The 24,325-nt window shown below is 48.0% G+C and overlaps 1 protein-coding gene across 2 annotated transcripts; it reads left to right on the forward strand.

The window, feature by feature from the left end:
• The first annotated feature begins 257 nt into the window (after window positions 1-257).
• On the forward strand, window positions 258-23,885 carry ARPC1A (actin related protein 2/3 complex subunit 1A). Of its 2 annotated transcripts, none has more exons than XM_052657425.1 (10): window positions 258-387; window positions 6,051-6,143; window positions 8,324-8,428; window positions 13,956-14,178; window positions 16,504-16,611; window positions 18,178-18,390; window positions 20,686-20,761; window positions 20,976-21,169; window positions 21,994-22,084; window positions 23,476-23,885. In XM_052657425.1, the coding sequence occupies exons 2-10, from the start codon at window positions 6,080-6,082 to the stop codon at window positions 23,512-23,514; spliced, it is 1,113 nt and encodes a 370-aa protein (XP_052513385.1). In that variant the 5' UTR covers window positions 258-387; window positions 6,051-6,079; the 3' UTR covers window positions 23,515-23,885. The 2 variants fall into 2 exon arrangements, with proteins under 2 accessions (XP_052513385.1, XP_052513394.1); XM_052657434.1 differs by lacking the exon at window positions 258-387 and adding an exon at window positions 1,259-1,334.
• Window positions 23,886-24,325: the final 440 nt, after the last annotated feature.

Below are 24,325 nucleotides of genomic sequence, written 5' to 3' on the forward strand. Positions count from 1 at the left end.
CCCAATTCTCCTCAGGAATTCATTCCGTGACCAAAGCACTTGTGAAAGCGCCAAGGCTCCGCGCTTCGGCCCTCGAGTCTCAGGACGTTTTGCGAGGAAAGCACTAAGCGGTCTACGCTGCCCTGCCACCAGCTCCCAGCGGTCTCTGGACGCAAACTCCTGAGAAGCCGCCCGACCCTTCCCCGCAGCGCGCGCGCCCCGCGACGCGCGTGCGCCGACAGCCCGCGCCGCCGCGCCGCGCAGGCGCCGTGGCCACTTCCGGGAACTGTCAGCCGCTCCCTCTGGGCCTCCGGTCCTCCGCCCGCGCCCGCCGGAGCCTGTTCGCGTCGACTGACCAGAGTCCGCGAATTCAACGCTCCGAGCCCGTCCGGACGGCCCCGATCCCAGGTAAGGGGCAGCAGGGGCGAGGTTCGGGCCCTGCTGGCCTCCCCTGGCCCGGGCCTCGCTCCCGATCTGTACCTGCGGGGGCAGCAAGGCGGGGGCTTAGGCCGCGGGGCCCGGAGGCGGAGGGGAGGGGCGGGCCGGGGGAGGAGGCGGGGAGGCGGTGTTCTCCGAGGGGCCTGCCGAGCCCTGGGGTCCCCACACGCCCAGATCCATCTCTCAGCGATTTCCAAGTTCCGATGCTCCTCCAATGCCAGAATGAAAGATCGCTTCTCCTGCGCTTCCATTGTGGGCGTTTATCACAGGCGCTAAAATTGTAGTGAATGGGATCACCACCCCCACCCCTATCGAGCGTCGCGAGGCACAGTGCATTCCTTTCTTCAGCGTCTGGAATAGGCTCCCTGAGCGCAGTAAGCGCCCCTGGAATGTCTGTTCCTGTCTAGGGCAGCCCTGCATCCTTCAGCTATAGGGGCAACCTTTCCGAACCGGCGAAGAAGCCTCCCCCGAGTTCTTTAAGAATCTCCCCGCTTGAGTGCCGCCTTCCCCTAAGTCACGGTCGACCCCCGGCGCTCCTAGTCCTCCGTGCAACCTTTAGCACCTTTTCTCATTTCTAATCCTCGAGTCGGACTGCCCAGCCTCCCTCCCACCCCGCCACCACCACTGCTTGGATGACCCTGGGAAGATTGCTCGTCTGAATCCCCGTTTTCTCATCTATATTTATAAGATCCTTAAGGGGTTTCTGAGGCTCCAGTGAGCTTATTTGCATACATTGCTTAGGATAGCCCCTGTCCCTTAGTATGTGCTCAATTAAGTTTTATTCGTGCTTCTTACATTGTCTGCGTGTCTTCCCTTCCTCTTCTACTCTTCTCCCCCCAGATTTGTGGACCAGAGAAGTGTCAAATTTATTTATGTTTCTGGCCCCAACCTGGTATTGCTCCACTGCTGGGAATATGGTAGGCCCTTTAATATTTAATACACTGTGGGCTTCCCTGGTAGCTCAGATGGTAAAGCATATTTATCTCCTGCCTGCAATGTGGGAGACCTGAGTTCGATCCCTGGGTTGGGAAGATCCCCTGGAGAAGGAAATGACAACCCACTCCAGTATTCTTGCCTGGAAAATCCCATGGTTAGAGGAGCCTGATAGATTATAGTCCATGGGATCGCAAAGAGCTGGACACGACTAAGCAACTTGACTTTCTTTAATACATTGTAGTTTAGAATCTTTTATTATAAAGCCATCTGTTCTCATACTGGGGCTTTGGAACCAGAAGGCAGTGCTAACCTACTTTTATCTAATTCAACTCCTTGCCGAAATTACCTAAATTATCCTAGTTCTGCCCTCTTTCTTTAATCAGTTTTTAAATCTGGCCTTTTAGTATCCAATAGACCCTGGGTGTTTCAAGTATCTATTAAAAAAAAAAAAAGGAGAGCGTATCATTCAGGAGGATATTTTTGCCACGTGAGGGAGTAGGTGTAAGTGGCTGCTTCTACCTCAAAGTATTTGGAGACCTTCCAAGGTTAATTCATCTGCTTATCACAGTTAAAGGAGGGGATCATCTTGGAAAAATAAATCTCCTGCTAGGAGGGAGAGGATCAGTAATTCCATCTAGTTAATTAATCCTATGCCAAAACAGGTTCTGCCTAATGAGGTTTAGTCTGCTGGTTGAGGCTGGAATTGGAACCTGTCTCTGAACACTGTAGAGGGTGTGGTGACCTTGTCAGAGTACCTGGTATTGCTGGGTTGGGTGATGAGAGCAATTAAAAACTGGATGAATCACAGTCTAGAGCACTGACCGTAAGTAGGGAACTGACATCCCTACTGTACAATTACTTTAAAGCTCCAGGGCCAGGAAGGTTTTCCCAATTCAGAGGGTACTCCCTGGAGTGTATTTCTGGGGCTGGGTCAGAGGGAGAAAGGGAACTCATTTATTATCTCTTTGGGGGTAGGCTTTGAACCACATGTGTTCATGTGCTTTCTCATTTAATCCTCCTACCACTGGCCTTGCGATGTCAGTTCTATGTCCGTTTCACAGATGAAGAAAAATGAGTTTGGGAGATAGTAAGTGACCTGCCCAGGATTTCCTGGCTAGTGTGTGTCAAAGCCAGGATTCAAACCCAGGTCCCCTTGCCTCCACCGCCCATGGCTCAAGTGATAGGCAGAGACTCAAGTGATAGGTAGAGAAAGGAACTGAGGGATGGAGGGGTCCCCTGGAGTCATATCGTGCTACAAAGAAGTCATTCTCTCCCTTTCCATGCTGGCCATTAAAAGGTCATCAGTAGAAGTTTGTTAATATCATCACCTTTTTTTGTCTGTCCCTTTTTCTTCTCTCTATCCGCAATAAGACAAGCTTTTTTTTCACTTAAGTAGAAATCACAGTTTAGAAATGATAATTATCACCCTAGGACAGAAGGTTTCTTTTTCTTGGTGAAAAAAAAAAAAAACCCAAGCTGTCATTATTCTACTTTCACTGAGTTTCATGAACACATGCTGTGTTCACTGGTGGTGTCTTATGAATTGGACGAACATGAATGTTGTCTTGGTCTACAGACTTAAAATAGCCACATGATTATAGAAGTACAGGTCCTGAGTGTAGGTCCAAATATGGAACCTGAATGATATAACAAAATTAGAAGTGCAGTTTTAGAAGTTAATTATGCCATTGAGTAAATGTTTACCTCTTTTGAAGGCTTTGCTCCATTGCTTATAATCCTGAGTTTTAGAATGAAAAAGCCTTTTTCTGCACCTTTTCTAACTGTACACGAAATGTGTGCTTTTATTGCATGTAGAGATTTACATTAAGTTATTAATTTGCAGATCGTTTTTTTTTTCAGTTTACAAATGAGCCTACAAAATGTGTCATATAAGCTAAATTGCTTTTAGTTAAGGATATATTTGTTACATATCTTTATATAATGTTATTTTGAGTAACTGAGTAAAGCCTTTTGTAATGGGTAAGCATCAGAGAAAAAGAATTATGCACTGAGCATCTGGAAATTTATTTTTCAGAAGAAATTTAGGCGGTCTCACTTGAATTCATTAAAAAAATATAATTTTCAGTTAGAGACTTCATCTGTGAGTTGCAACTTGCAGAACATGGACAAGGGAAAAAAAAATTAATGATCTTGAACTTCCCCGGTGGTCCAGTGGTTAAGAATCTGCCTGCCAGAGCAGGGGGCATGGGTTTGATCCCTGGTCCACGGAACCGCTAAGCCCATGCACCACAACTACTGAGCCTGCTTGCCGCGATGCCTGCAGCCTGTGCGCCCTAGAGCCTGCACCCTGCAATGACCCGCTCCCCTCAACTAGTGAAAGCCCCCTGCAGCAGTGAAGACCCAGCGAAGTCATAAATAAATAAATAATTTTTATTAATTACCTAAATGTCGTCATTCTTAGAATAGAATGGAAAACACTGACGTTTCTCAGCCAGTTCAAGATATCAGATGTTTTATTTAAGGGTGTATTTATCTCTTTTTGACCCTTGGACTCCTTGACAACAATTAGCAGAGGCATTTCCTTTGCTTTCCACTGAGATTGATTTCTGCTTTGTCTGCTGAATTCTTATTGTTCACCTCATAACCTTCTGGTGGCCTTCCCATTCATTTCCTGCTTGCATCAGAATTCCTGTCTCACATTTCTGTCTCCACCCTAAGTTGACTTGACTTGCACTTAAAGCATAGAATCTTTAGTGCTGTGAGACTGCCTCTTAGAAATGATTTTAAGGGGACGGTGGGGGCCGGGGAGGGGGCCTGGCTGCTTTGAAAAAAATTCTCCTATTTTAGGTAAAGGTTGCTTCATCAGTCTATCTAGATTTGGATGCCTGTAAAATAGAGAATTTGATACGATTTTTTATTTAATGGCCTTTCACAAACTCTGCTTTTCATTTATTTAGTTACAATAACAAGTTTAGAGGATAAATAACAAACACCTGCCTAATCTTCACCAGTTGTTAACATGTTGCCACATTAGCTTTTATACATCTACTTTGTTGTCCTGAAGGAATGAAAATAAATTACAGAGGACTTCATCGCTAAAGGCTTCATCTCTGTCTCCTAAGAGTCAGAACATTCTCCTACCTATGGTCAACCATTATCAGAGTTGGGCTTCCCAGGCGGCGCAGTGGTGAAGAATCTGCTTGCCGATGCAGGAGACTCAGATTCCATCCCTGGGCCAGGAAGGTCCCCTGGAGAAGGGAATGGCTGCCTTCTCCAGTATTCTTGCCTGGAGAATCCCATGGACAGAAGAGTCTAGCGAGCTACCTTCCATGGGGTCTCAAAGAGTCGGACATGACTGAGCGACTAATGCACACCATCATAGTTAAGAAATGGAAAATAATTCCATGTTATGTGATGCTGCTGCTGCTGCTAAGTTGCTTCAGTCGTGGCCGACTCTGTGCGACCCCATAGATGGCAGCCCACGAGGCTCCCCCGTCCCTGGGATTCTCCAGGCAAGAACACTGGAGTGGGTTGCCATTTCCTTCTCCAGTGCGTGAGAGTGAAAAGTGAAAGTGAAGTCGCTCAGTCGTGTCCGACTCCCAGCGACCCCATGGACTGCAGCCCTCCAGGCTTCTCCGTCCATGGGATTCTCCAGGCAAGAGTACTGGTAGTCTAAATTCAAATTTTTCCTATTTTACAAAATATATTTTTGATGGCTATTTAAAAATGTAGATTTACAGTCAAATTTCATTTATCAAATTTGGTTTTTATAGCTCTTTTAATCTAGAACAGCCACCCCCAGGGACTTCTTTGGGGGTCCAGTGGTTAAAACTCCGAGCTTTCAACAGAAGCAGCAGGAGTTCAGTCCCTGGTTGGGGAACTAAGATCCCACATGCTGTGCAGCATGGCCAAAGAATTTAAAAACTAAGTGTACAATTCAATGACTTTTTTTTAAAAAAGAAAGAATTGTAAAACAGCTACCCAACCCTGACTCCCACCTTTTTTGAATAGTCCAGGTCGGTTCTTTTATAGGATGGCACACATTTCTGGTTTTAACTGTTTCCGCTTTATGTTATTTAAGTCTGCTCTCCTTTATTTCCTATAAACTGGAAATTAGGTCTAGATCTTGAATGGATTTAGCATAAATGTTTGGCATAAATATTTCATAGGTAGGTTCACCATCTCTTTTATTACCAAGCTTCTTCATGGTAGCCATGTGTCCTGTTTTCATGGCACAGTTATTAACAGGGCCCGTTTTGTTCTCTTGGAAGTATTAAGTGGTCACTACTTATAAGCGATGATGTGCACTTCAAACTGCCTCCCTTCAGGAAGCCCATCAGATTATGTTGTTCTACTACTTAATTATATTAAGATAGATTACTTGGCTAAAGTGGTGACTGACAGATTTTTTTTTTTACTGTAAAGGCATGTTTGTTTGTTTGTTTGTTTGCAGTTAGTAAATAATCTGTGGGATGGTCTTTTGAGACTGTGAATATCTCATACCCCAACAGTCCTTAACTCATGGTTTTAGAGTCCTTTGATGACCTTTGACAGAATAAATTCCACAGTGGTGGTTACAGTGCTAACTGTATTTAAATGATTAAGATTTTGAAGTTGAGATTGATTCTCTTTTAATGAGAGAATAATGTTTTATTTATCCCCCAAACATTTCAGGACCCTCAGATAAATATGGGTTGCCTACTATTTTAAGTGCTTTTTTCTGTTTCTTGTTGCAGCTTTCTATCCTTTGAAAACACTAAGAATAATGTCCCTGCATCAGTTTTTACTGGAGCCAATCACCTGTCATGCCTGGAACAGGGATCGTACCCGTAAGTATGCCATCGACTTGGCTCCTTTATCTCGGTACCACTGATTCTCTTAGATGTTGGCATTTTTAAGAATCACATATTTCAGTGTCATATGTAAACGGGGACATAGATTCAGAGAACTAGGTCAGTCAGCTGGGATTTTGATAAGGATTATTTTGAATCTGTAGCTTCACTATCTCTTTTAAAGCAATTCAGACTTGATTTACATTTTTTTAAAATGAATTTATTTATTTGGCTGGGCATGTGGGATCTTTAGTTCCTTGATCAGGCATCAAAACGGGGTGACCTGCACTGAGAGCACAGTCTTAGCCGCTGGACCACCAGGGAAGTCCCAGTTTGCTCTTATTTTTAAATAAATCTTTGGCACATAAACAGTATACTTCAGGTTGTTGTTGAATAAAGTGAAAACCTAGATATGGGCCTCTATATGGATATTTTGGAGAAGGCGATGGCACCCAACTCCAGTATTCTTGTGTGGAAAATCCCATGGATAGAGGAGCCTGGTGGGCTGCAGTCCATGGGGTCGCCAAGAGTTGGACACGGCTGAGCGACTTCACTTTCACTTTTCACTTTCATGCATTGGAGAAGGAAATGGCAACCCACTCCAGTGTTCTTGCCTGGAGAATCCCAGGGTCGGGGGAGCCTGGTGGGCTGCCGTCTGTGGGGTCGCACAGAGTTGGACACGACTGAGGCGACTTAGCAGCAGCAGCAGCAGCAGCAACATCTGGAATTTGAACCATGGCAGAACGGTGAATCTAGAGCTTCTGCTTTGTGATCACGTCTTAAAGCTTCACAGCTTAGTTTTCTATAATTCTGTCTCTACTGTCTCATCTAAAAATAGGGTTTTGGAGTATTTCCAATTATGTTTAATAGAAACATAAGTTCTAATTTTTCTCATTTAAGCTAGTCAATATACTCAGTGTCTTAAGTCAGAGTTTTTTGTTATGCCACATTCTAATCTGAAACGTAGTTTTCAGGTTTAAATTTGGATTTGGATTTTGAAATCCCTACACACATCTTGGAGATTTAAAGAAATATGTAACTGGCTTCCAGAAAGCACTTAAAGTCTTAGAATTCTAGAGCTAGGTATTTATTCTGTAGTTTCATCTTTAAACAGATGTGGCTTTCCTAAGGAGTGAAGAAAAGGGGATACGATAGATGAGGGAGCTGTTAAATGATTGACCTACAGTTTGGGTCATAGACTTTAATTTTAAGGAATCAATTTTTAGTTTTTAAAAATGGATGAACTAGAAAGGAGAAAAATATCGTATAAGTTCAAAAAGTCCATTATATATGTATATTCTTAATATTTTAGATTGGTCGAAGAGATTTCTCTTAAAAACAGATTTGTATTTTGTGATTTATATTGGCTTTATTGTAAAGAAAAACTTCAATTTATTTTATCAGTAGAATCAAAGGTATTTTTCCTTAATAAATTAGTGGTTCCTGTTTCGGTTCGTGATAGCAATAATAAGAACCTACAAGCTATTTGCAGTGTTTCAGCAAGTCTACAGAAATTAAATATTTATCATTCGTAACATCGGACAGGTAAACTAAAACATCAAATATTTTACTGTGGACCAAAATCGTATCAGTTAAGTACAGCAGCATTGTTTGTTTGTTACTGGTTAGAATCCTTAATTGACAGTTGTGTATGTTTCTAATAAAATGAAATTTTTAGTTTCTCTTTAAAACATTTTAAAATATGGGCTCCAAGTAGAGGTAAAAATAATAAAGGAATTACTTCTTCAGGGGCCAGAATTGGAAACCATTTTCTAGACCTGCCTTCCCGTTCCTTCCTTCAGTCTGTTTTTAAAATGCTCACTGTAGGAATCCCCTGGTGGTCTAGTGATCATGCTCCAATTCAGGAGGTGCAGATCCAGTCCCTGGTCGGGGAACTAAGATCCCACATGCTGCCTGCCATGCCACCCAGCGAGGCCAAAAAAAATTTCTTTTCATAAGTAAATAGATAAATAAAATACCCACTGTGGGAATTCGCTCGTCATCTAATGGTTAGTACTCCATGCTTTCACTGCCAAGACCTGGGTTCAGTCCCTGGTCAGGGAACTAAGATCCCCACGAGCCATGCAGCACAGCCTGAAAAAAAAAAAAAAGCCCACTGTAACAGATACCTTTTTTGGTGGCATGTTCAAATATTAACCTTTGACTTTTTTTTCCAGAGATCGCCCTTAGCCCCAATAATCACGAGGTCCACATCTATAAGAAGAACGGGGGCCAGTGGGTGAAAGCCCATGAACTCAAGGAACACAATGGACACATCACAGGTAAAGGGAGTGGGCTCAGGGCGGCATTTCCCAGCACTGCACACCCTTGTAGACAGAGAGCCTGGGAAAGTAAGTCAACCACCCTACTCAGAGTCGCGCAGCACTCCCTGAGCTGCCTTTAGAAAACTTGAGAAAATGTCCACATAGTCACCTCGGTTTTGAAGTGTGTCTCTGAGTCCCGCTGGTACATAGAACTCTGCTAGTGTTGCTGAAAACACAACCTCCGGGGACTAAACAGCTTAGATGGAGATGAGACGTGAAAGTGAAAACCAGACAGCACGTCAGCTGGGTGAAGCTGCCGGCCAGGCTGGGTTCACAAGTCCTGAGGGAACGCCGTGTCTTCCACGACTTTCCTATATGTTGCTTTTGGGGCGAGGAAAACATTCCACAATATCGAAAAGGACAAAGAGGAGTGTAACAAATACCCATATTCCTGCCACCCAGAGTTAGCCGCTGTTTATCTTTTCTCCTGTGCCAGAAAATTTGGGAAACCGAAGATTGGATTATAAGAAGCGTTATTCTAGATAATGGTAACGCACCCTCTCAGCCCCATCCCCATTCCTGTCCCCCAGAAGGCAGTCTGACGTTTGGTATGACACTGCCCCCGTCTGTTTTTTATAGTTTGACTTGCATGTATATGTGTTATCGTTCAGTCAGTCAGTCGTGTCCACCTCTTTGAGACCCCATGGACTGCAGCATGCCAGGCTTCCCTGTCCTTCACTGTCTCCTGGAGGTTGCTCAGACTCATGTGCATTGAGTTGATGAAAGTGAAAGTCACTCAGTGGTGTCTGACTCTTTGCGACCCTGTGGACTAGTCCCTGGAAGTCTCCAGGCCAGAATACTGAGTGAGTAGCCATTCCTTCTCCAGGGGATCTTCCCGACCCAGGGTTCGGACCCAGGTCTCCCGCATTGCAGGTGGATTCTTTACCAGCTAGGCCACCAGGGAAGAAGTATGTAGGTGGAGGCAGACCCAGTTGATTGCTTTTACCCGCTGGTTAGCATTCCATGCCTCATTTGTTTACTCATTCCTGCACTGAAAAACATTTATTTCCACTTTTTCCTTGTGACATTGAAGTGCTAAATTGAGCGTGCCCAGGAAGATCTCCCGGAGAAGGCAGTGGCACCCCACTCCAGCACTCTTGCCTGGAAAATCCCATGGATGGAGGAACCTGGTGGGCTGCAGTCCATGGAGTCGCTAAGAGTCGGACATGACTGAGCGACTGCACTTTCACTTTTCACTTTCATGCACTGGAGAAGCAAATGGCAATCCACTCCAGTGTTCTTGCCTGGAGAATCGCAGGGACGGGGGAGCCTGGTGGGCTGCTGGCTATGGGGTCGCACAGAGTCGGACACGACTGAACTGACTTAGCAGCGGCAGCAGCAGGAAGATCTCCATCCAGGAGTGAATGCTTGTCTCTGGGAGACTTGCTGCACCCCAGGGCTCTGCAGATCTTAGCCTTGCCAGGTGTCGTCAGCTCGCCTTCACCCCACCTGCCCTGACAGGAGAGCTGGTCTCCCCAGGCTTGGCAGAGTCGGACTGGCCAATGAGTGAGCAGTGGGCTCTGTCTGAGTTGCATTTCCCTGGTTCATAGAAAGGTTGCTACTGCTGCTGCTGCTGCTAAGTCGCTTCGGTCGTGTCCGACTCTGTGCAACCCCATAGACGGCAGCCCACCAGGCTCCGCTGTCCCTGGGATTCTCCAGGCAAGAACACTGGAGTGGGCTGCCATTGCCTTCTCCACATGGAAAGGTTGAGCGGCTGTTAGCCACCCAGGTTTTCTTTTTCATGACTTCGCTGTTCATAACTCCTAACCACTCTTCCACTGAATTTTTGTGTCCTTTTTTCTTGTCAATTTGTAAAAGACTGGATCTTAATGCGTTGGTTCTGAGGCAGATTCCTAAGTGTGCAGTAATGTTCATCTTTGACAAAAACTCTCAATGAATAGCTGGGGAAAGGTTAACATCAGAGCAGTGTTAAGAAAGCGTCAAGTAAAGGAGAGAGAAAAATGGAGCATTTTTACAAAGGTTTTCAGAACTTGGTGAACCGTTTCTTGATGCCAGATTTCAAGAGAATGTATTACTGTGCTGGGAAATCCTATCTGACGGCTTCTTTTTAAAAAAATACTTATTGCTGTGTTCGGCTAGAACTCTTTATTCTTTGACCCTTAACTACTGTAGTTTCTTTTTTATCCTGTTTTCTGGCTGAGTGATTCAGCCTCTTTTCTTTCAACAGTTTGGCTAAGCACATCAAAACTTGCTCTCCATAACATTTCACTTACAAATTTCTCACGTCTGTCTTGAGTCTCCTTTCTTCTCGCAGTGATTTTTGCACTTAAGTGGGCAGCACAGGGACTGATGGTAAATGTTTCTTTTTTTTAATTGGGACCCTTGAGTTTTGCCTCTGATTCTGATTAGCCTAAAGATATCCTTCCCCCATCAGAGAAAAACAGCATATTTTGACCTTCTGCACCCCTTAGATTGTGTCCCCAGCAAAAACTCATGACTGTCCCTTCTGGCTTTGACCAGTGATTTGTGTGTGATGCCAGTCAGGGGCCAACTGGCTGTATTACCAAACTAGCACCAAAGACATAATTTCTATTTTGGTTGCTGTTTCTTTCCCATGGCCTTATTTCTATGAGGTTTGGCCTATTTCCATTAACTCCCTTTGCCGGTGGCCTTGCAGCCTAAAAATAAGCACACTCATATTTTAAGTTGGAATTTTAGCATTAGGAAATACTGAAAAAATGAGAAAAGGCCAAGATGAAAGACCAAAGAACTAGCCAAGAAAGTGAAATAGTTATGTCCTTTCTCTCCCCTGCTTCTCCTTTGGAATCCTTTGAACTTGGGCCTGTTTTCTGTCCAGATGCTCAAATGACATTTTTCTTTTTTAGATCTGAAAAAAAAAACTGTTGTTGGAAAAGTCTAAATATAACTCTGTTGCAGAAGACCAAAGATCAAACATACTTTCTCAGAGAGATAGTAACTATGGAAAAAGAAAACGCCCCTCTGAAGTTTTTTAGAAGGAAAATCTGCTCAGTAATAGAGAGGAAAAGAATATGGCATGCATCAAAGGATAGCAGAGTTCTGGTGTTTTTCTTTGAGTTTATTCTTTTTTGTTAAATATTTGATCACCATCTCTTAAAAAAAAAAAAGATTTTACTGTGGACAGTTTTAAACAGATGGCAATAAGAGAGTAAAGCAATGAGCCCCTATATACCCATCACTCAGGGTCAGCAATTACCAATTGGTAGCCAGTCTTGTTCTCAACTCACTTTCCTTCTTTCTGTTCTGTTTTCAAGCACATCCCAGACATTGCCTCATCTCATATTTTCAGTTCCTATCTCTAAAAGATAAGGATTCTTCAAACAATAACCAGTACAGTCGTCAGTTGTTTTAATTGGCATCCTCATAAGGTACACACATGGTTGTGATTAACTGATGTCCCTCCAGTTGACGGGTTCCTTCTTTCTTTTCCTTTGAGAGATCGGGTTGTCTGTCTGCCGTGTTTCCCAGAGCCCGGGTTCTGCAGACTGCAGGCACTCGGTGCTTCATAGGTTTCTTGGTCCTCTGTTTCCATGACTCGCTAGTTGAGGTTAGGAGATGGCAGGTTTTCATGAAGGAGGCACGTAACGTCAGGTCACCTTTCTTTCTGTGATGTTAGCGACTGTTGATGATCTTTCCCCATCCATTAATTTAGAAGTGGCTGCGCCGTGGTAATACTCTCTAGCATTTCCTCTCTATTAAGTGGAATGCATTTATAAAGGAGACGCTTACCTTCACCTACTGTCTGGTTATCCTGGGATGCCGTTTGTAAAGGAAAGACGGGACAGACGCTCGAGTCCTTTCCTTTTCTTTTGAAGTCTTCTGATGGCAGGAAAACAGGGGAAAAAAAAAAGATGGAGCAGTAAATTAGCAAGAGATGAGAACTTGCCTTTTACTGACCGTTTGCCTTCCTTACTTTTTAACAATGTTTTTGCATTATATTTCTGGGAATTTATCACAGATCATTTTAACCAAAGCAAGAAGGTATGTGCCTTAATGTTCATGCCGATCTTATCTATTCTATTAATAACGTGATTGGAAACCAAACATACAACAAAAGGATGTTTGGGGAAATTATTGTGATGAGATCAGTGTTCTAACATAACTTATACCCACTGCTAATTTACTGAAAGCAGAAGAAAATGTTTGCCATGATATCAGTGTCATTTGAGGGAGGAACATGTGTAGCTGTGAGATGGAGTAGGGCTTTTTTTACTTTCCTGTATGTCCCATTGTGATGTGTATCTTGTGATAATATGTGGGTTTGCTGTTGTAGTTAAAAATAAAAATTTAAATCTAATAAAGAGGGCTGCAAAGCTATCCTGTAATGAATGGATTTTAAATCAAAAATGCACATCACTGAGAAGACACTCCCCCATCTTTTTCCCTTTAGTGGTATGAATAATTGAGCTGACTACTCCGGTAGGTGAATGAATGTAAACTCCTCACACTCCTAAAGTCACTGCGATTTATGACTAATGGAGACTTTGCTTCTTATTTTTTTCATGTAACTGTTAAGAATCTTGATTATTTTTAAGGAAATACCTAAAATAAAAATTTATTAGTGGTATTTCTAGAACTTTAATATTAAATTATGTTTATAGAAAATATTTCATCAGTAAGTATAAAATGGCTGAGTCATAGCAGATTTTACTCTTGGTGTGTAACAAACTGACCTTGACTTTGGGATCCTTCACAGAGGCTTCCCAGGTGGTGCTAGGGTTCCACTAGTGGTAAAGAACCCAGCTGCCAATGCAGGAGACTTAAGAGAGGGGGGTTTGATCCCTGGGTTGGGAAGATCCCCTGGAGGAGGGCATGACAACCCACTCTAGTATTCTTGCCTGGAGAATCCCGTGGAAAGGGAGCCTGGCGGGCTGCAGGCCATAGGGTCGCGAAGAGTCAGACACGCCTGACTGAGTGTGAGCAGTCCTGACTGTTTAGGTCTCTTCCAGGTTTAGATACAAAGACACTCAAAGACTCTCACAGAACCTGTATCATATAGGAAAGGTATTTCGGTTAGTTTAAATAGCAGCTACCTTCAGAAGAATCACAATTGATATTTTCCCCTCTCTATACTGAAGGTCGTTCACCCTGTACATTGCTTTATTTGGATGTCATATTGTAGACTTTCAGTTAATAACCGAGGTCTGTTACTGCGTAAGTAAAGGTACTTTCAGACCAAAAGGAAAAGCCAATCTGGTGATGAGGGAAGACAAAGGTCTTCAGATCAGAATTCTAAAGCCATGGGAGTGGGTGGTAAGAATGCCCCTGCTTGGTTTGGAAGCTCCACAGTTATAGAGCTCTGTTCTGTGTGGCCTCCAGAGGATCCTGAGTCACAGAACTTTGCAGAGGAGCGTCCTAGCCTTGGTGATCAGGACCATTGGTGGGGATGGACGGGCTGGGGAGGAAGGTCCCAGGCCCACCTGCCAGTGCCCCGTCTGTTGTTGCTGGCCAGGCGGAGCAGATGCCCACCACATCTCACTTGCAGGTATCGACTGGGCTCCCAAGAGTGACCGCATCGTCACTTGCGGGGCCGACCGCAACGCTTACGTGTGGAGTCAGAAGGATGGTGTCTGGAAGCCAACCCTGGTGATCCTGAGAATTAACCGGGCGGCCACTTTCGTCAAGTGGTCCCCGCTAGAGAACAAGTTTGCTGTAGGCAGTGGAGCACGACTCATCTCTGTCTGTTACTTCGAGTCTGAAAATGACTGGTGAGCACCATCCAAGTATTTTTATTTCTGTCTGTGGAATTGTACATTTGGACCACTGTGTCCTCAGTGACTTCTTGAGGCACTGGGTACAGGCTTAACTATAACTTCAGCTCTTCCACATCCAGAGATGTTTTTTTCCTTTGAAATTCTCCATTCTCTCTGAGCATTTTTCCTTCTTCTGAGTACAAGTCCAGTCTCACATCTTCCTCACGTTAATATCAAGCTGTAGTTCCCATGTTCTGATCTCCTAACTTGTTTTCTTTAAGATGCTACAATTCTCACTCTGCACTGTCTACGTTGCTATTTTCTTCCGCTGATGTTTATATATCATAAACTTGAAAGAGTCCTCATGCCCTAAGGAATAGTTTTTTTTCCCCTATCTCTATTAACTTTAAAATATCTAGAATTCCTACAGAGAGTAGTATTCTCCTGTCTTTAAAGTTTGCTAACGAAATCTGTGTCCTGGTATAACATTTTACTTATCTAAACTGTTGAAGTAAAAATTGACCAAAATCTCAGAAATAAATCAGCCTGTTGTGCATTCTTTATACTGTAAACCACTCACAGCTGATCCCGTCAAAATACCCAGGTTTATTTTATGGCTAAGTAACTGATTTTAACTACTCCTTCCTGCTCACTTTGATAAGGAAACCACTCTGCTCTACCCAGCACGGCACGTGTTCAGAAAGGGTGGTAAATAGCCTCCAACATGGAATTGTCATTTAGTGTGAAACTGGCAGTGTTTGTGTTTGTACTAAAAATAGCCGAGTACACAGTATTCTTCGTGTGTCCCTGTCTGAGACAAGGAAAGGAAGGGATGGTCATGTTACATTTTGTAGTTTAGTAAAACCTCAGAAATTTTGATCGTCTGTGAATCTGCAACAAGACTGAATTATGACCTAAAGACTGGCGGCCTTTCTTTCAAGCCCCTGTTAACATAAGGATAACAAAATACTACCTGCAAGAAATTGTTCAGAAGGTTCACTGTAACAGAGGAGAAGCAGCATTTGGCATTTTTATTCACTGAAAACCAGTTTCAGTGCAGATAAATTGGGCTCAACTGTAGGACACAGTAGTGTCCCTTGAACAAGACGCGTGTTCAGTGGAATGTCTCAGCTGTGGCACGATGTTTCACTGGTGGGATGCAAGTACTCTTAAAAAAACCTCTAAAGGCCTTTAATGTAAAATAACTGGCACAAAACATGTCAGAATGCTGTCTGTTTTCCAGAAAGGCCCCTATGAGAAAGATTCTCTAGGAAAGTAACCTAGCATTCAGCTCAAGAGTGAGTCTTCCAGCTCCTGAGTAATAGAACGGGATTGGTTTTTAAGCAGCAGTTTAAGGATAGAAATTGAATTAGGCCAGAATAATGACTGATGTTAGATATAAATAAACTATTTGGGGGTTGTTATTCTTTTTTTTTTTTAGAATCTTTTTTGGCATGTGGAATCTTAGTTCCCTGGCCAGGGGTTGAACTCATGCCCCCTGCATTGGCAAGGAGGAGTCTCAATCACTGGAATACCAGGGAAGTCCATACATGTTTTGAGTGGAGCTTGAGAATTAGGCTTCCCAGGTGGCTCAGTGGTAAAGAATTCACCTGCAATGCAGGAGTTTCAGGAGACCCAGGTTCAATCCCTGGATCGGGAGGAGCCCCTGTAGAAGGGCATGGCAACCCACTCCAGTATTCTTGCTGGGAGAATTCCATGAACAGGGGAGCCTGGTGGGCCACAATCCATGGGGTCACAAGAGTCAGACACGACTGAAGCAACTTAGCACGCATGCACAGAGAATTAGCCAGAGGCTCATATTCAGCAAGAGGTTCTACTCATTTCTTGACTTTTCTGTGAAAAAATAAATCTGCAGCTTCACAGACTTAGAAAGGGAATTAAATTGTTTTACAACCAACCCAAACGTAACCCAAAACGAAGGAACAAATCACTGAGTTATTTGTAATAAAAATTTAAGTGATGTCAAACCTCCATTTTTATTCCTAAGGTTAGAGTCACATGTAATCTGAAAGCCCATGGTGGGGGGCAGTGGTACCAGAATTAATCTACAAATACACTCCCTGACGAGGGTCCCCTGGTAGCCGGGAAAGTTCAGAACCGGGTGTTCCGGTGAAAATGTCAAAGGGTGAAGAGGAGCAGAAGGGCCGCTGAGGGTCCCTCTTCCTTGCTTCCTTTATAAACACACCTCCTCTCCAGCAGGAGCCTGGCGGCCCTATGAGAGCCCTGTGGAGCTGGTTTCACCTGGCGCACGTCTGTGGGTCATCTGGGGATGGTTGCTTGATGCGTGGGTAAACTGAAATGGGTTTTCTCCTTTTGTAGGTGGGTGAGCAAGCACATTAAAAAACCCATCCGCTCCACGGTCCTCAGCTTGGATTGGCATCCCAACAACGTCTTGCTGGCCGCGGGATCCTGCGACTTCAAATGCAGGTGGGAGCAGGCGAGGGTTGGCAGCAGCCTTCAGCTCCTCGTTCTCCATCCTTCAGCAAGTGTTCGTGTGGGTCCTTTCCTTTGTAAGGGACTGTGCCAGGCCCCATGAGGCACTCGAGAGACGAAAGGAGCTTGTGATCTAGAAGAGGAGCACCAGCAAGCGCGGAATCAGGAGGCAGAAAGAAGAGGGCGAGGAGGGGCAGGTGGAGGGGCTGCAGGGGCCAAACCAGGAAGTGTCCTCCGGCAGAGCATCCCCGGGTGGCAGGTGGGGGGCGCAGGTGCAGACCCCCACCCCCACAGGTCGTTTCCCATCTCACAGCCCTGGCAGCGGACTCGGTGCGTTCCAGAGTGAGGCTGAGATGAGCATCAGGGCTGAACAGGGCGCTGCTGGGTTCCTCCTCAGTTGAAGCTCTTTATTTCTCATGAGCATGGGGCTGGAAGAAACAGGGCCACTTTGCTGAGAGCTTTAAGGAACATACAATGTAATTGCTTTTTAAAGCTGTTCTTTATCAGAAGGCTTTTTTTTTTTCCTTTAGCCAAAAGAAAAGCAAATATATGTTGCTTTGTTATTCACTGGTTTGTGGGTTGGGAGATGGGGGTGCAGCTTTCTTTAGTAAGCTGTGTGGAGACATTCCAGAAAACCTGTCTAGTGATTTATATCCAAGAATATCCAAGTTCTTTTGGTTTGTTTTGCTAAGGATGTGTGTAAGGATTCGGCTGTGGGATGAGAGGGCGGTAGCATCAGGTGCTTTGGGGAAAATGCTGACCCTCCTACTTGAGAAGCAGTGTAGCAGTTAGGGTTCGGAAGTTTTCAAAGAGAAGATGTACAAGGAAATGGCACTGGAGAGCGAAGGGACTAGAAGGACCGACTCCCAGCTGTCTCCAGCCCTTCTGCTTCCCACGTCTGGGTCAAAACAGCCTCCCACAGAGAATTAATTCTTGGAATTAGAGGAGACCAATGACCCGAGGCTGTAAAGGACCCTCCTTCATCCCAGACAAGCCCTGCCACCAAGGCTGGATGATGAGACTAGGGAGAGCCTGCTCCCTCAGCCTCCCTGGCCGCCCTTGGCTTTCTCTTGGTATGTCCCTTTCTTTCTTCAAATGAGTTAGTACCGGTGGTTTCTTGCAGGGCTGCAAATCGTTTCCTGTCTCCTGCCGTTTGTCCGTGTGGGCTTCCTGGACCGCTATTGTTGAGAATGATGGCGGTAGCCTCGTTTAGCAGAGTCCACCGTAGGCTGGGGAGGGGTAGGCAGGACAGCACAGTCCTCCCCCAGACACCCTCCAGGAGGAAAGGGGAAGGGCTTCTGTGTCCTGCAGATGCTGTGCCTGAAGAGCGGTGCCTCACGGGCCGTAGGCCACACTTGAACTGGCGTGGAGGCAGCCGGCCGAACCTTCTCCTTCTCGAGAGCTGCATGGGAACTTGCCCGTCGTCAGGGTTTGGGTTTTGCTGAGTCGGCACCTTTGCGTCTTGGGGTGCCTGCCAGCAGCTGCCTGCGGCCTGTTTCTAGTAGTACATACAGATGTTTTAATCCCCTTTTTCCTTCTCTCCCTGCCCTTAAACCACAGAGTGTTTTCTGCTTACATTAAAGAAGTGGATGAGAAGCCAGCCAGCACGCCCTGGGGCAGCAAGATGCCTTTCGGTCAGCTGATGTCCGAGTTTGGGGGCAGCGGCACCGGCGGCTGGGTGCATGGGGTCAGCTTCTCGGCCAGCGGCAGCCGACTGGCCTGGGTCAGCCATGACAGCACCGTGTCCGTTGCCGACGCCTCAAAAAGCGTTCAGTGAGTGTTAGCCTTTGTCTGGACTTACAGAGGAGTGGCATGGGGTCTCTCCACAGCTGGCCTGAGGCCACTCGGCCCTGGTGGAAGTGCAGGACATGAGCGTAAAAGTCCCAACCGGGCTGCACAGCAGCCTTTAAAGTCACCTTCGTACGTTTAGATGGTCCGTCTGGGGAGATTTTGAAGATTCAGGTCTCCCTTCCAGAAACACTTCTTAATGGAAATGCCCGTCATGAATCCTCCAAAGGAGCCTCCTGGTTTGCTCCTGGTCCCAGAGTTCCTTCGGGTGGCAGTTAATCCGTCCCTGAGAATGCCTCACAGCATGTGAGTGTCGTCCCACAGCCTTAGATGAAGTGGGGGACGTGTTCTTCCTCTCTGTGGTTGGTGAGCATAGCTCCATTCACCCGGGGCCTTGGTGACAGCCGACCCCTGGGAGCCAGCCCACCCAGGGTGCGCGCTGGAGTGGCCAGGGTCGCAGCGACTCGGGGTGAGGAGGCCCCAGCTCAGCCCTGAGGAGGGCGGAGGGCGTCCTTCAGAGCTCGTGCCTGCTGCTCGTGCCTGGAGGGCAGAGGGGGCGACCGCAGTCCTTGCTGCTTATGAATCTCCGTCCTTTCCTGGTGCATCCTTCCATTGGCAGCTAGAGGGAGCCCACCCATCAGGGTCTCCTGACCTGGCACCCTGTTCCGGGAAGCCGTCACATCTGACTCCCCCTGCCCCATGGCGGCAACAAAGTGACATTTCAAAGAGAATGTCTTTTTTTACTACTTGGATTGAACTGGTTGGTTTTTAAATTTTTTTTAAACATCCCCCCTGCATCCTAAATTACATCGTCTTCGAGACGATTTTTCTGCACATGGATAGACACACACATCTTTTCATTTTCAGCGCCAGTAGGATTGTGCTGTGCATCTGTACAGCAGTTTGCTCCTCGTCCTTCAGTCACATCCTGATGTCATGGCTGCTTGCTTTCTGTAGTCTACTGTAACACATAATGAGCTCTGAGCAAATGCTCACAAGCCCCTGTCTACCGTCTTACTGACTTATTTGCCTTTTCCGGTGCTGCAAGTCAGATTACATCCTCCACCCTTCTCCATCTCAGACATAAGTGTTTCATGTAGTAAGAGCTAGGTAAGCCACAGGAAAGCCTCGGATGAGGTGTTAGGACTTTAATCCAATGCCAGTCATGCTGGCGGAGGAGGCAGTTGGAGGTTGCAGGGGTGACTTTCACATGGAGCCGTGTGACCCTTCCCTGGTGGCTCAATGGTGAAGAATCCGCCTGCCAGTGCAGGAGATGCAGGTTTGATCCCTGGGTTGGGAAGAGCCCCTGGAGAAGGAAGTGGAAACCCATTCCCATGTTCTTGCCTGGAAAATTCCATGGCCAGAGAGCCTGGTGGGCTACAGTCCATAGGGTCACAAAGACTCAGACATGACTAAGCACAACCGCGATGCATTTCTGGGGCATCTGGTCCTCCGTCAGTCAGCACATTTGCTGCTGTATCTGTATCATTTGGCAGATGGCCACGAAGCATACATGTGCCCACACACATGGCCCATTCATTGGCCAGCACTGTTTTGTTCGTCAGTTGCCATAGCTGCAGCCCCGGTGCCTGACAGGCACAGACTAGACTTCCATGAATGTCTGTGGTCCCGGCCCACTCAGAGCACAGACGAGGGTGGCGTCAGAGAAAGGCCTTCGGTCGTGAGTGACGGTGACAGTCAGCTCTAGGAGGCCAGAGAGAGGGGGAGCCCTGCAGGCTGCAGTGGTGCAGGAAGGCTGCTTGTGGGGGTGATGAGACCCAGGCCGAGTTTCAGAAATCAGGGTGGACTTCAGGTGGGCAGGAGGAGGGCATGTGGGTAGCAGGGAACCAAGGCCAGGGTGACAGAACCAGGAGGGGTGGGCACAGCCAGAGGGGCAGAGGCCCCTGCTGCTGCACGTCACCTCGGGGCTCGCCCCTGCTGGAGATTGCTGGAGGTCACAGGGCTTCTCTTAAAAAAAAAAAAGAAGATTTATTCACTTTAATTATTTGGCCGTGCAGGGGCTCAGCTGCCACATGTGGGATCTTTCGTTGTAGCGTGTGGGATCTAGTTCCCTGCAGGGGAACTCATCCAGGACCCCCTTCATTGGGAGCACGGTCTTAGCCACTGGACCCCCAGGGAAGTCCCCACAGGGCTCCTCTTAGGAAGCGTCCGTCCTTCACGCTGTGATGCCCCTTGAGAACATGTCCCTTGTCACCCCCTGTGTCTGATGAGGCTGCGTGGCCCCTTCCAGCGTGTGTTAACCGGTGTTCTCGTGCTCAGGGTCTCAACTCTGAAGACAGAGTTCCTGCCCCTCCTGAGTGTGTCGTTCGTCTCAGAGAACAGCGTCGTGGCTGCTGTAAGTATTTCTCTCATTTTCCCTCGCGTGCCCTGCGTTTCGTTCTTGAGACCAGGAACAGGCCGGGCGCCGAGGCTGTGTGCCCTGAGGCTGAGGCACAGGGAGCAGCAGCCTCGTGGAAGGAGCGGATCCAGAGGCCTCCGTGGTGGGACCGCTCCGCTGGGGGAGCTGGTGGGCGCCCCCGCAACCCAGCCTGCCCGCTCCCCCGTTTCAGGGCCACGATTGCTGCCCCATGCTCTTTAACTACGACGACCGCGGCTGCTTGACCTTCGTCTCCAAGCTGGACATCCCCAAACAGAGCATCCAGCGCAACATGTCGGCCATGGAGCGCTTCCGCAACATGGACAAGCGGGCCACGACCGAGGACCGCAACACGGCCCTGGAGACGCTGCACCAGAACAGCATTACGTAGGTGCCGCCCGCCCGGCCCGCCAGGGGGCGCCGCTCCCCTCTGCTTCCTGACGGTCCCGTGCCGGTCTGTGCCCTCCGGCCCGGGCGACCCCTCAGGAACGGGGTGACAGGAGCCTGTAGCTTCCCGACTGCGGGCCCTTGTTTCCCGCTTGCCACAGAGAGCCAGCTCTACCCCTACCCCGTAGTCAGCCTGTCCTCCGCACGCAGAGCACGGGCCCTGCCCTCAGGCAGCCTCTGCTGAGTCTCGCGTTCTCAGAAACGTGACAGGAGACCGTCCTGCACGTCGTGTTCCTCTCGTAGGGAGCACCCGGCAGGAAGGTCAGACCCTGTCTGGAAAGTGACTGTACTTGTCAGTTCAGTCCTGGGTTGCAAGTAATGTGTACAAGTAAGGTCATTCCATTAGATTTCTCAGCAGCATCACGGTGGACCTGAGGAGCCAGGTGGATTTCAGTCATGCTTCACGAGGCCTCTAGTTTGTTCAGAAAGCCTGTCCCGACTGTGGCCGTGCCCGGCCGCTGCCCCCCCCACCCCCCCCCCCCCACCCCGGGCATGTGCTGTGTGGCCCGGATCGCCCTGCTTCTCCACATCCCTGAGGTTAATGCCCATCCTTAACTTTTCCCTGTTGGCAGTCTCTCTTTTCTGGATACCTGGTGATAAAACTCATCTGAGCATTTTCTGAGTCAGGTTGCCACAGACTAACAGCCACAGACACCTTAAAGGAACTGGGGGACAGTTTCCTGGAGACGCCGGTGCGCGCCGAGGAGGGCTGGAGTTCGCGTCCACCGCGCCCCTCACAGTCTCTCGCTTGTGCTTCTTTTCAGACAAGTGTCTATTTACGAGGTGGACAAGCAAGACTGTCGCAAGTTCTGCACTACCGGCATCGACGGGGCCATGACCATTTGGGATTTCAAGGTATTGTCAGTGCCTCTCAGAGCACATCTCATTGGTGCCTAAACTCTTGTGAGAAGACTGTTCCCCGTGCCTTTAACCCAGCCGTCTCCTGCAGCGCAGGGCAGGAGCGTGGCGCGCTGGGCTGCCCCCGGGGGCTGTTAGCCGGAGAAAGCCGCCCTGTGTGACGGAGGTGTCCGCACAGTCCCCGACGGGAGGCGAGCGCTGCTTTTGCGGCGGGCCCGGGGTTGGGCCCAGCCTGGTCAAACTCTCTAGCTCTGTTTTTATGATCCACACCGACTCCTCTGACCAGCACTCGCTGCCGGCCTTCAGGTGCGGGGCCCGGGGGCTGGCCCTGAGGATTGGCCATGAAAGGCCCTGGAAGGGCTCGTCTGGCTGGAGAGACAGGAGGATGGAGTCGGGGAGCTGGGTGGAGAGGAGTCAGCACCTGTTTTCCCGCTGGGGAGTGCGGGGCAGGGGGGTGCTGCACAGACTACCTGAGCTGCCTCTTCAGGTGGGGTGGGTTTCAGGTAGCAAGTGGTCTGGGCTGCGAGGGGCACCATAGGCCGGGCAGGGGCCCCTGGAGGAGCCTGGCATGTCTGCGGGCAGCAGGGGCGGCTCTGGAACCCATTTGGAGAGGCGCCGGCTATGATGTGTGGGCGGCCTGGGCTCTGGGGTCTAGTGAACAAGCAACGAGGACGTGCCTCCCGCTATGGTGGGGGTTGGCCAGAGGATCTGGACCAGTGAGACTTAGGGGGCCGGATGGAGGGATGTTGTGAGTGAGGGACAAACCCCAGAGGCTTCTGTAGCCTCCAGCTTCTTGGTTGGTCGGGTGGCGGGGGAGGTGCGGAGCCGGGGAGGAGAGGCGGACCAAACCTCCAGAAGTGAACTGTTCACAGAACTCTGCCGCTGCCTGTCGGGCTTCCACGACGATTGATGTTTCTGCCCCTACAAGTCTCTCCCCCTTGTTACCTTCGCCGCTTTGGGGCGGCCGCACCTGTGTAATTAGCTCCACCTGGGCAGGTAGCGTCCTCCTTTGATCCCTGCGGCCAACCTGCCTCTCTTGTGCTCACGCGAGCGCGTCCTCCTCTGTGATCTGTCCCCCTGTGAGCCCACGCTCGGTGTTGTATACCCGACTGGCTGCGTGGGGATTACAGGTGTGGGAGTGCCTGCCATCGGGGCACTAGAGTGCGGGGCCAGCGACACAGATGATAAGCACATACGAGCCTTCCCTCCCGGGGTGTGCCCGGAGCCTGTCCCCAGGCCTGGGGACGAGGCAGCGCACGGCCTGGAAGGACCAGCAGGGGGCGCCCTGCTCTGGCGAGTCCGGGTCTCCGAGGCAGGTGGGGTAGAGGGTGAAACGCCAGGCTGGCCAGTCCCCAGTGATGATCCGTGTTCTCCCCGCTGCTCCCCAGACCTTAGAGTCTTCCATCCAGGGTCTTCGGATAATGTGAAGCTGAGCGAGCCTCCAGACCCAGCATGAGGACGGACCGGCTGCGCCAGGGCAGCGCTGCCATGTCACAGGGAGGGGAGCCCGCCGCCAGGAAACACTGAAGACGCACATGGCGCAAACCTCGTTGTGTGTTTTGTTTGAATATAATTGGTGAAAGTGTTGGTTTTTTTTTTAAAGCAGCAGTGATTTGGGTTTTGTTTGGGGGGTTGTTTTGTTTTGTTTTGCAATTTCATTCCATTCTTGACCAAAGCTTCTCTTTAAGTAGTTTATTATGGAACGTTGTCAACACTAACTTAAAGGAAGGGGTGGGGAGGTATGTAAATTGTCTGCTAAAAAAAAAAATTAAATAAAAACACTGAATATGTTTCTGGTTTTGTTTTCCCTATACTGTTTGCATTTTTAGTAGGGAAATGTGGGTGAATTCTTTGTCAGACTAGTGAGTTTGGGGGGTAGAATCTTAGACTTAGTTTCCTGAATCGAGCCATCTGGTAAACCCTTCAACCAAAAGAACCATTTCTCGAGTGCAGTCCTTTAGCCCGGCAGGACTTGGGCAGAGGAGGCACCCTGTTCCCAGCTCCTTTAGAGACGGCAGACAGACAGACACACTAACCTCCCTCTGCCAAGCCGCCTCTTCCCTGTGGGTGTGGTGGGGGCAAGGTGTGCAGTGGGAGAGAAAAAGCACATGTTGTCATTGTGGTTTAGAGATTATTATACCCAAACTCAGTTATCTTCATCATAAGGAGAGGCCAAGTTTGACATTTCAAGGCTAAGACTCCTGAGAGGCACAACAAAGAAAAAGTGACTGGCAGGGA

This window comes from Budorcas taxicolor, chromosome 2 (genome assembly GCF_023091745.1).
Source record: "Budorcas taxicolor isolate Tak-1 chromosome 2, Takin1.1, whole genome shotgun sequence".
Taxonomy (NCBI): domain Eukaryota; kingdom Metazoa; phylum Chordata; class Mammalia; order Artiodactyla; family Bovidae; genus Budorcas; species Budorcas taxicolor.